The sequence below is a fragment of the Schistosoma haematobium genome, chromosome 1 (assembly GCF_000699445.3).
Source record: "Schistosoma haematobium chromosome 1, whole genome shotgun sequence".
NCBI lineage: Eukaryota > Metazoa > Platyhelminthes > Trematoda > Strigeidida > Schistosomatidae > Schistosoma > Schistosoma haematobium.
In genome coordinates, this window is record NC_067196.1 from 27,834,206 (window position 1) to 27,845,876 (window position 11,671).

At 34.3% G+C, this 11,671-nt stretch overlaps 1 protein-coding gene across 4 annotated transcripts; it reads left to right on the forward strand.

Moving 5' to 3' along the window:
• Positions 1 to 1,130: 1,130 nt before the first annotated feature.
• Positions 1,131 to 11,583, forward strand: MS3_00006636 (uncharacterized protein). Of its 4 annotated transcripts, none has more exons than XM_051214814.1 (8): positions 1,131 to 1,404; positions 1,438 to 1,764; positions 1,796 to 1,949; positions 1,981 to 2,158; positions 3,811 to 3,916; positions 8,015 to 8,260; positions 9,214 to 9,427; positions 11,175 to 11,583. In XM_051214814.1, the coding sequence occupies exons 3-8, from the start codon at positions 1,852 to 1,854 to the stop codon at positions 11,251 to 11,253; spliced, it is 921 nt and encodes a 306-aa protein (XP_051073613.1). In that variant the 5' UTR covers positions 1,131 to 1,404; positions 1,438 to 1,764; positions 1,796 to 1,851; the 3' UTR covers positions 11,254 to 11,583. The 4 variants fall into 4 exon arrangements, with proteins under 4 accessions (XP_051073613.1, XP_051073612.1, XP_051073614.1 ...); XM_051214811.1 differs by having other exon boundaries at positions 1,149 to 1,404; positions 1,803 to 1,949; XM_051214813.1 differs by having other exon boundaries at positions 1,796 to 2,158.
• The last annotated feature ends 88 nt before the right edge of the window (positions 11,584 to 11,671 follow it).

Consider the following 11,671-nt stretch of genomic DNA (forward strand, 5'->3'; position numbering starts at 1 on the left):
ATTCTCGACCATCAGCTGCTCGCCGCAACTCAACCTTCATAAAGCGCGCCAACTGCGATAGTGAGAACATGATTCCTACTAAAACCACCTACTTTCATATCTTATAAACTATCAACCCAGCTGTTCCCATTCGTGATCTGGTGCGGATGCATGACCGAGCGCCTTCAGCTAGGTGAGTTCATTAAAACTAATGTGGTCAGCATTCAATGTCGAAAACTTACAGAGCTATTTATTTTGTGGATTTATTTACCGCTACACTGATCTTTCCAAAGAGGAATTCACGTTCACTTCATCTCTGTAAAAACTAACGGGGTTACATTAGGTGCTAATGTTCGAAGGGCATTTTTAGCCACTTTGAGAGAAGAACTTTCCATATAATCTTCAATAGTTTTATCCGTCCTCATTTAGAGTACGGAAACACAGTATTTCCTCACTCACTCCAAAAGGATAAGGACACCCTGGAGTGTATCCAACGGCGGGCCAGGAAATCAGTCCAAGGACTCAAATTTAAACCTTACGAAGAGCGCCACCATTCACTTAACCTTTGCCCATTAGAGGTGACCTAATGGCTTACAGTATCCTTAACACTTCTCGACATCCTCTCAAACACCTATTTAAGCTTAGTTCAAACACTAACCTAAGAGGTAACACCCAAAAACTGGAGACACAATATAGCAGAACGGACTGTAGACACAACTTCTACTCCTTAAGAGTTGTCAAATACTGGAATTCGCTGCCGGCCGAGCTAGTCCAAGCGACTTCTCAGGAGTCCTTCAATGGGCAACTTGATCTATTCTTAAGGACTAAGGGTAGTATCACATTATGATTTACTAGTTCCTTTACCTCTTTTATTGTTAACATGCCTAGGTTCCTGCCTGGAGGATTTGGTGATCCCCTACTACTAGATACGGAAGCCTGTTAAGCGAAAGCTTCTTTTATTCAGTCCACAACCATTTGAACCATTTGATTAATTCTACTGAAAAATTTGTCCTCCGTCTCCATTTCTAGAGGAAATATGACGAAAATCAAATTCTTCTGTGGCAAAAAACGCAAAAGTACTACCTATATACAGGTCTCGGGGAATAAATATGGCGTTGTTTTACTTGACAAAAGTCAAGTTTAAAATCACCAATTTCATTTGCGTTAGTATAACAGAGGAAGATTTGACTCTTCAAGGTCATCCTACGTTGTCATAATCATAACCATTTGCTTGTAGTTGTTAACGAATATGGTTTTCTCCCTACACCAAGGTTATATACGTGGAGTCTAAAACACCCTATTATTCTTACTTTCAAACAGTTGGTCCAGCTGTATGGATATTGCTTCTCTCCTTGAATGGAAACTTAACTGTTTCGAACAATCTTTTAACACCGTATACAATCTTTCTAGGCGTTTTTCGAATAAGTATCTTACTTAATCTTTTTTATTTAACTTCAGGGGAAATAAATGCACATGTGCTAAAATTGCGGTTCAAGTTGATAACAAAGAAACTGTCAATACCTATGATGTCGATTCTGATAGCGCGCTTATAAGGGAAGTAGAAGAAGCTCTTCAAAAAGCACACTTAACTCTTTCTCCACAGAAGACAAAAAAGGAGCCTATCTCCGTAGATAGGCCTAGCAAGAGTGTCCTGAAAATGTGTCATGGAAACACTTGTATAAAGAAGTCGAGACCTGATAGCAGCGGACCTATAACAAAGCAGCGGAAATATATTCCTGCCCACTATAAAGCTCCCTATAGAACGGATTTGCACATACCAAACCGGTAATCACGTGATACGTAGTCTCACCTTCAGCATTTAGTAAAAAGTTATTTACATTAGGACAGCCAGTAGCATCATTTCCACCAACGATGGACAACAAAAATATGAGTGACAGAACCATAAAAAAGATCAATGAAACCAGTACTAAACAGGAAAATCACACAGAAGTGAATTTTTTCGAAGATATGTGGGTTCTTATATAAACCTAACTGTAACAGAAATTTATTATGCCATCCAGCTTCTACATGTGACTGCTACCAATATCAAACCCATCAGCAGGCTGCTTTAATCGAAAAATATAATAAAAGTGTTTCGTGCTTGTGGCTCTCGATCTCACGTACCAGGCAGTTATTAAGATCGGAAGATAGAAGTATTATAGTTCAGTTTTTTAAAAACGTGAGTATCCCAGTTGGACATGCCTATCATTTTTTATAACCTACATAACATTAAATTAAGTAGAATTGTGGGAAATGTCCAGGGTGCTCCTCGTGACATGATGGTTATTCTAATTTAACTCCTTATGATTCCTCTTTTCAGGTTCCCACTTGCCTTGAGGGATTTGAATACTTTAAAGAGTATAGAAGTAATCTTTGTAAAGCAAAAATGTTTGCAACTATTTCAGCAAAGCTTTAACATTTCGAGTTTTAATAACTTTCAGAATATCTAACGTTGTGCATGCGCAATATTAGTGCATCACATTTATGTAGTGTAATTGCGTTTAATACCTCCCAGAATAGATTTTTAGTTTATAAACTTACTGATTATCACTGTCATCACTACAGCATAAACTTAAATTAATCATATGATTATCTAGCTGACAACTTTTAATTGACTATCCAAGTTACTGTGCTGTCAGGTCAGTGTTCTAACAAATTTACGCGTAAATGTACTGTGTCTGCTGGTATTATGATTCTCATGAAATCTACCTCTATAAGTGCTCGTATATTTAAGTTAGATCTACACGTTATTTGATCAATTATTTTTCAGCTAATTTTCTCAAATCAGTTGTCTGCCGAGTAGTTTGTTTCTCAAAGGTATGTAGATAGGTGTCTCATGCTTTAGCTACCCAAGCATTTGGTCGCAATTTAAACCGATTTCTGTGCCGAACCCGGCTTGATAGAAAGTTTAATTAACATTGGGCTTTGATGTTCAAGGTCTGTTTTATTTACTCACACTCGTGGTTTAATCTCAACAATCTGGTAATTAATATACACAAGATGTACCTGATTTTGAAAAAAAACAGGTTGATCACCCTTAGGCATATCTAATCCGGTTTTAGAAAATTGTCTACCTAATTAAATGAGACAGTGTCTTTTCCACCTATTTGATGGATATACGTATTGGAAAAATAATTTTAAAAGAAAATTGGTAACAGTGTAAGCTTTGAGTGGTGGAAAAACATGGATTTCTCAAATGAACTTATATACCCTGTGCAGCTGTATATTTTTTACTGATTATGGATTGATATGTGCCATAACATAGAAGCTAACAACATTTAGTGTGTAGTGATGGTTTAGTGATTTAGAACTTATCTTCCTACCGTAAGTTCTCATGTCCGTATCCCACTTCACTTTAATTTGGACAAATGAGTAGTATTAATAGCCCTTAAATCAGAATGAATCGAAATATATTTGGTGAGTTGTTATTTTATTCTTAGTCGCTGGAATAACAATTTAGATTGTAAGTTCTGGCAAAAAATGTTCCGATTGGTCTAAGGATACTCCAATTTTTTAACATATAGTAGGCTTAAGGACACCTGCACTACTTTTTTACAATACAAACTGAAAGTTTTGAGAGAACTTTAATTCTTAAATTCTTGGGTTTATCACTTAAAGTTTATATCATTTTCGTCATAATAAAGTGTAATGGTTTACCGGCAATAAATGTGCAGTTATATTTTTTAGCTTCTACGTGAAAACCCAACGTAAATTATGTAATTGGCCACAGTTATTGCAATTTTAATTTATATTTATGATTTCGACAGTGTTGTATTAATGAATTTTCGGAGCGTCAATGTTCTACACCTTGCTTTTTAATATTTTCCTCAGATCCCCATGGAATCCAAACTGTTTTCTAGTATGTGCTTTGCTATTCAAAAGTGTGACCTTGCCATCGCTTCGTTCGAAAAATTCACTAGTCTTGTGAGTTGCATTGGTGAGTATTATTTATCACAACTAAATAGATTAATTTCAGCTGTTAAAATTTTATTTTATTAAATTTTGAAGATGTGGTTGTATCACTTTCGTAAAAGATGTAAAACTACTTAATTTTAATTTCGTATACTTTATAAAACTTTTCGTGATCAGTTCGATAAACTGTTCTTTTCCTTACGGTACAACTGAGTAATGTTCGTTTGGCCAATACGCGTACAACTAAGCTTTACAGGTTTAACACAAGTGAATCAGAACTTGCAAGCTCACTGAGGTTGATGCAACTGTGGTTGTTGATAAAATAATCATCTTATGCACACCGACCCCGAAAACGTAATATTATCTGCAATTTGGCTAGAATAGTTATATAACAGCATTTCATAAAGTTGCTAAGTCGTGTCAGAAAACTCAAAATGGTTGTAGTCACCGGTTCAAAAAGACGTAAGGGTAATAATGCAAATGAACTTCAAAAGGATCATTTTCTCTGGTTTACCGTTTTTACTTTTTCCGGAGAACCGGATGATTTTTTTACTGTTATATATTCTGTCCCTTTCATATACTCCATACGTTTCATTGTACTACTACATGAAATTGTAAGCCGACTTATTTGCATCAATTTCAACGAAGTTCATCTTAATGCTCGTGATTAGATACACAACGCTTCTGCCCGTCACCCTTTACAATTTTCTTCATCTAATGTAAAGCGACTTTTACGTGAGTTAAATTAATTTTAACAAGATGTAAACCGTTAGATGAATGTTTTTGAATTTACTTCTCTGTCCCAGTTGATTTAATGTAAGCTAGATCCCTCACTAGTTGTGTTCCAGTTAACCTTTCCAAAAAGAGTTACATTGTATATATATATATATATATATATATATATATATATATATATATATATATATATATATATATATATATATATATATATAGTATTTGCAAACCTTTGCGAATATAAAATTCAGCAGTCAGTGACTCTGCTCGTTCGAAATCACTTCACGGACTGATGGATTTACACTCAGTTTTCCAGGGTCACCATTAATTTCAATATCATTCGAAAGTGGATGGTTACACTCACATCGTCGATAAAAATATCGGCTAATACCACAGGAATTCTGCGTAAAACTAACAATAATAAAAGTTAGGTTTCTTTATTTCTCTTAGACAAAAAGCGACCTGAAATTGCTATACCCTGGTCACTCCAGTTAATAATACCAAATTGTTCAAATGAATGTTTAAAAAATAAACTGGTTGTCAAAATAATACAGCAATTATGCGACACGCGGAGCTTTAGTAAGGAGTAAAAAATTATGTATTGTAGCGATATGAAACGAGTAAACACATTTCACTAAAGTTGAATAACCATTACAGCAAAAGAGATTAGCTGTCCTTACCACCAAACAATTGCCAAATACACACAAGAGTGTATTTAGGTACTTTATTCCACACCTCAATGGGGACGTATAGAATCTGCTTGCCACAGCAAAAATATATTTCAGTGACATTCTTTTTGTAAGAAACTTATAAATTAAAGTTCAAAACGCATGATTCATCAACCAACAATATGAAACACATGTTTTATTATAATCATTAGTCTGATAACCGTATATGAGTTTTTTTTAATGTAGTGATATCATATAAATTTTCCCACTTCAAGAGAAAAATGTCAAGAGATAACCAATCCAGTTTTTCAGGTCTTAATGTAATAAACTACCTCGGGTACCCATTTTTTGGATAATTAAAATAACCCATAGTGTCATTAAATAAGAAAAAGAGAATTCGGCGAAGAAAATTTTCTTTTCGACGAAATCATTTACTTAAGCTTTACATTCATATATATAGTTATATGGAAAGTGTATGTCTATAGAAGGATAGAAAGGATTGCATCACAAAAAATGGATTCGACAATAAATAACAAATGAGGTTAACGTACTAATCAAGGGGTAAGGAAGAACAAAATTTATGGGTCAGATAATAGTCCAATTGACAGATATGAAGAAAAACGACAAAACAACAAAGATCATAATAATAAACTGAATGACAATCAAGAAAACTTGTAAAAGGTAATAATAATAAATGATTAGAGTTTAAAGTGCAAAATAGTAATTTAAAAATATAGATAATAATAAAAGTGCAGGAAACAAAACAAAAACACCTAGAAACATACCCGTTGAGGGAATTAGGGCCAGGGAAGGATGAGAGGTTGGACAAATCGTTTCTGCACGCAAAGTTCAGGCTTTAGTTTGTGGATTGCCGATGCCTCTGCGGTGCATAAAATTTTGATTCGAACCCCCTTCGATCCAGTTCCTTTGACTCTGTAAACTATCTTAAAGGAAGAGTCTTTTGGAGCGATATGCCCACAGTTGATTAAGTGCTCCTGTATCGAACTCGTGTTTGTTTTTCGTTCCCCTTTCAAGAGCCAGGCCGGATAATGTTCCGAGATGCGTTTGGATAATGATCGCTTTGTTCGGCCTATGTAACATGCCCCACATGAGCAAGTAAATTTACAGATACACATTGAAGTGGCCCAAAGCGAAAGTTTGTCCTTAACACAACCCAGAATGGTAGGTCGGCTAGAGAAGATGATTCGAAGCTTGGCTGCGTGGAATGTTTTATTCAATGGTTTCAAAATCCGTTTATTTAGGATTTCAGCAGCCGTATCTCCCTTAAATTCCATATTCATAGTTAGAGTTTTTTCTCTGCTGTCAGTGCTTTGTCATGTGGTCTAGGTACCATTTAAGAAGAATACCGGACGGTTTATTACAGAGATCGATACATAGAAAACCCACTTGGAATGGACAATACACGAACTTCCACAGTTGGGTTCCAGTAAGTAGAAAAGGAACCTAATTCATTCTTTATCCTCAAGAATCAGGCGAATTTGTTCCAATGACACAATAGATGGGGGACTATTTTATCTTCGACAGACCCTCATCAAAAATGGTTATCCACCGAGATATATCGATAGAAACTCGTTCTGACCAAACACTTTTTGTTACTGATATGATAAAAGCTGTCCCAATACTGTCCTATCCATGTTTACTTCCTATATATGCTTTTCTCAAGATGTCTATCATTTTTCCGTTTTACACTAAGATCTAAAAAACTGAATTGGTTATCTCTTTCGTTGTGTTATTTTTGGAGTGACTAAGTAACCGAGAACGGTGGTCCATGTTATCACAAATAATGAACGTATCGCTGACATATCTCGTGTAGTATGCTGTTTATGGATTCACTGTTTCAGTCTCGTTTGTTCTAGTCTAGCCATGAATATATCGGCCAAGACAGGCCCTAGTAGTGGTCCCATGGTCTACATGTACTTACGAAGGACAGAGGGAAGGCTCTCTACAAGTTTTTCTGAACGTATTCCTAGGGACCTATGACTGAAAGGAATTACTCTTTACAAATGCAGTTGCCAGACATCACGATAGTGGGAACGACGTGAATGTAAAAGACACTTTCAAAATAATCAACAGATGGGAAACATATTTTATTCCGTTTTGCAGAGGCGATCGCTATCAAATGTCCCCGACCTGACCTATGTATACAGAAGGAAAGCTTGATTAGCCTTTCCCTGCCATGGTGATTGGATATTTGTCTAGTAGCTTTCGTCAGCTTCATTTTTTTCAATCATGTATCCCACCTTATTATTTTTTCGTCTTCTAATATTCATCTCTTACATAATCTGATGGCTGTTCCCACATTTGTTTATTTTATCATGTTCAGCGATCACCCAATCAATTACTAGTTTTATTACCCTTACATAACCCCTTAACTATTATACTTCCCAACATATAAACACACGACGGCCTTAACTATGCTTATTCACACACTCTGTATCCCTGTTGTTATTATTACAATCTTGGTTATGTTTTGAACACTTGTCTGAACTTTACAAACTAAAGAATGCTAAACATTTGTTAATAATTATATTCATATCAGTAATTGTAGTTCTAGGCTGTATGCAGTTGATGAGAAACTGTGAAGCAGAATGAACCCATCTTATTCTGCAAACCTTGTTATTACTCTGTCAACGAATGCTTATTGATTTTCGCACGAATTCTAATATCTAGTTATCTTTTGATTACTAATTTGTATGTAGATGTACAGAAAGTCAGTCAAGATGAAATTAATTGGATTCAGTACGTTTTTTCAAGATTCAGCCTCATTTTAAAACTGTTGGAATTACTGATGACAAAGGTGAACCCTGATTCAAGCGACTTGTCAACAACGAATGTCCTTAATGATCTTCTCACTCATAATGATCCCATAAGTGCCTGGTTTGCTTCAAAACACCCAGTTAAACTAGTTGCTCCTCCAAGTCCATATGAAGCGTTTCTGACTATAGGTAAGAAAATCACTGCTTTCACATCCGAATTGCGTTTCATATACCTATGATTCTATTTAAAGTAAGAAAAAGTTGGCAGGCGTTCCCTAGAAACTTGTATTATCAGGTTTGTAATGACTGTGTAATTTATACATGTAATCGATAATACAGTTGTAGAGCAGGAATTGTGAAAACACATTTGGCAACCCTAAGCTTTTATAGCTCCTATTTAGGAGAAATATAGGATCTATAGGGAAATCATATTTAACCTTATAAATTTGTAGCCAGCTGCGATCTCACAAGTACAAACGCTGCTACTACTTGACCTCTTTTTATAGCCTAAACATAGTCTATTCATATACTGTAATTGAAACTTACTTTCCATTAATATATGTGCTAGTGCGGAACCGAAATACTATACTAATTTCCGCAGCAACTGACGATTTAACAATGAACTGTTCCATCCTGTTTTAATACTGAGCAGTAAATAAGATCAGTTGATCGCAATATTTTAATATAAAACGGATACAGTAAATCCACTTATAATACATTACGTTATATTTTCTAACGTCCAAATTGTAGTCTCATAAGTCCAATATAGACAGATACGTATTCTAATTGCTGATATTCCGTCAATTATCATGACATATAATGTAAAATAGTAAGCGTCCAAATAAAATTTTTCGAAAACCAAAGACCCACTTACCCCGGATTAACGATGATACTCTGAATGCTGAGAGCTATACAAAGTGGATGAATGTGAACTATGTGATTAAAACACTAATAGTACTCAAGAAACTTATCAGAGCATGACCAGACAAGGAAAGTTCAGTAGCCTTATTTGCTCAACTTTAATAAAAGAACAGAGTCCCAGTTTCTAGGACTAGTAACAATTCTTATGGTTTTGCTGATTCAAGTAAACGTTCGTCTTCTCAGATATATCTAATGTTTTTCATCACTTTTATAAACCGAAGGCAACTGTCCTAGCACTCCGGGAGCATTTTCCCGTTTATTAGCGTTAACGGCATGGCCTCAAATGTGTGTATTCAACGGCAGCGCGAAACAAGCATTATTATTTACAAACCTTTGGAGTGAGCTTGAATCTGTCCAAACAGAACTCGAACTTTTAAACACTTTTAAAGCAAATCTACCTAATTTGCTTGTGGATCATCTATTCACAAAAACGATGTAAGTCTGTGATCATTTGATGAGGAAATGTGTTTTCATGTTAGTTACATTTTTAACTTGGTTACTACTTAAACATTTCATAGCAAATAGTGTTATCGGTTTTTTGCTTTTCTATTTTTATGAATAATAATACTGGAATTTGAAGAGATACCACTAGAAGGTTAATCTATCAGTCTTTCTTGCTGTTAATTAAGCGAATTGATTTTGTGATACAAATATGATTTTAAATATCCCCTTTTGGCAAAAACAGCATTTATAAACCAGATATTTTATGCATTACCTGGATCGTCAAATAACACCTTTTCGCCATTGAAATTAGTCAACTTTATGCATGTATGTTTCACTAACGAAGCCATGCTTTCCGTATACCTAATCTATCTATGTCTTGTCGAATTATATTAACAAATGTAGACAGTATTCCTGAAATTATAAGTATATTCATGACATCGTACACCAACGTGTTAATGTAACACTCATTTGTTTTAATGCTTTCCCATGCATCAGCCAAAAATGCTTTAAAAGGATGACATCATATAGAAAAATTTCAAGTTTTATTTAACTAAATCACAAATATTCATCTAAAGTTCTCAATGCGTGTAAATAAAAAATTACATTAATTCATTTCTTATGAAGAAATTCATGTTCATTTAGGTAACTGTACAAAAGCATGCTTCAAAATTCATTAAATAATTGTTTGTTCGTTCCTTCCCAAATCATATAAATTAACACAGTGTATTTTAACAAGAGATGAAATCAACTTCTCAAGTTTTCGCTGTACTGTGTCTTCAAAATAGATTATTATTTGAAATAAAAATAAGGATCTGAGATACGCTTATATTGCTAACAATTGCACTTTTTTCCGAAGCAGTTTGCATTAATTTCTTTTAATAATTAATTCGCAAATAACATCCACCTGAGTACTGCCGAAATGTCATTATTATTTTCGTTTCATCCCGGAGCATCGCATCTGAATAAGTCCTTGTAACTTGAGTTAATATGCTGTTAAGTAATTTATATCACATTTGTCTATTGACAAATCTTTCTAACGTAAAATATTATCGACATATATCCCCGTTGTTTAAATATGCACGACTGTTACTTTTTAGGGATTTGTTGGGGACGTTAGATCCCCAAAACTCATATTTTGTAATTTTATCTTTGTGGAGCTTGTATGCAGATGTATGCTTGGGCATTTCTTACCACCCACGCACATAGTCGACTGACGAACTAATCGATTAAATGTTTAAAAACTTCCATGGCAATATCGATTATATATATTTTGTATAAATACGCTTGATGGACCTGGTATCTTCTGGTTGTCTGTAGAATACACTTTCTACATCTTACCAAGACTTCTGGGTCGAGTTAGCTGAGTCGGGGACAACGGACCAGTATAGCCTATCGAGTCTCTGAATCCTTGATTCTTCGTTTCGTTCCGAGTAAGACGAATCAATAGTAGCATTCAAGTTTAACGAACATAACAGGATTGTAAAAAAATTACAACACTAATGAAAGCAATGGTTTACTGTCGCATGTGTACACTGTTAAATTAATTTTATATCCAAGAGTGCTTTGTGTTTTTCACAAAGCATATTTGTGTACAAATGGTTAATAAAGATTTTGTAATTTGTAGTCGTCTTAAATCATCACTAACCTCCTTTTTTTACTATGAATTTAATCAAAGTAAGAAAAGTCAAATAGTATCATTATTAAAATAATGAACCTCCTTCTATTACTCTTTTTCCAGCAATCATGCGTCGGCTTTCCGTAATTTATACACACTCGTTTGCGGAAACAGTCCATTGATTTTGAAAAGCAACGTATAAATGACATTCTACACATCTCCATATCTTGTACATTTCATATATGCTATAGAAACAGATTGGCAAACATGTGCAAACTTTTTTTTAGCTATTAAATGACGCATCATGTTATATTCATTCTTTTAAAATTGCCACAACATAGTCGAAAAATATTTTTTAAGTAAAAAGACAACTTTTAAATAATTTGTAGAAATTTATCAAAACTTACTATCAAACTACCTAGGTTACTTTTAATATACAATCTTAAAGCAGAAATTAATCATTTTTATTGACTTTATGTTTAAATTATTGTACATTTGTATTTTACATTTGAATATACTGGTTAAGCGGAGATTCTTGACATATTTTTAGTTTTTATTTGGATGCATTGTTTCAAATATTACTAGATAATACTAAATTTATAGAAATCAAATAATCGGAT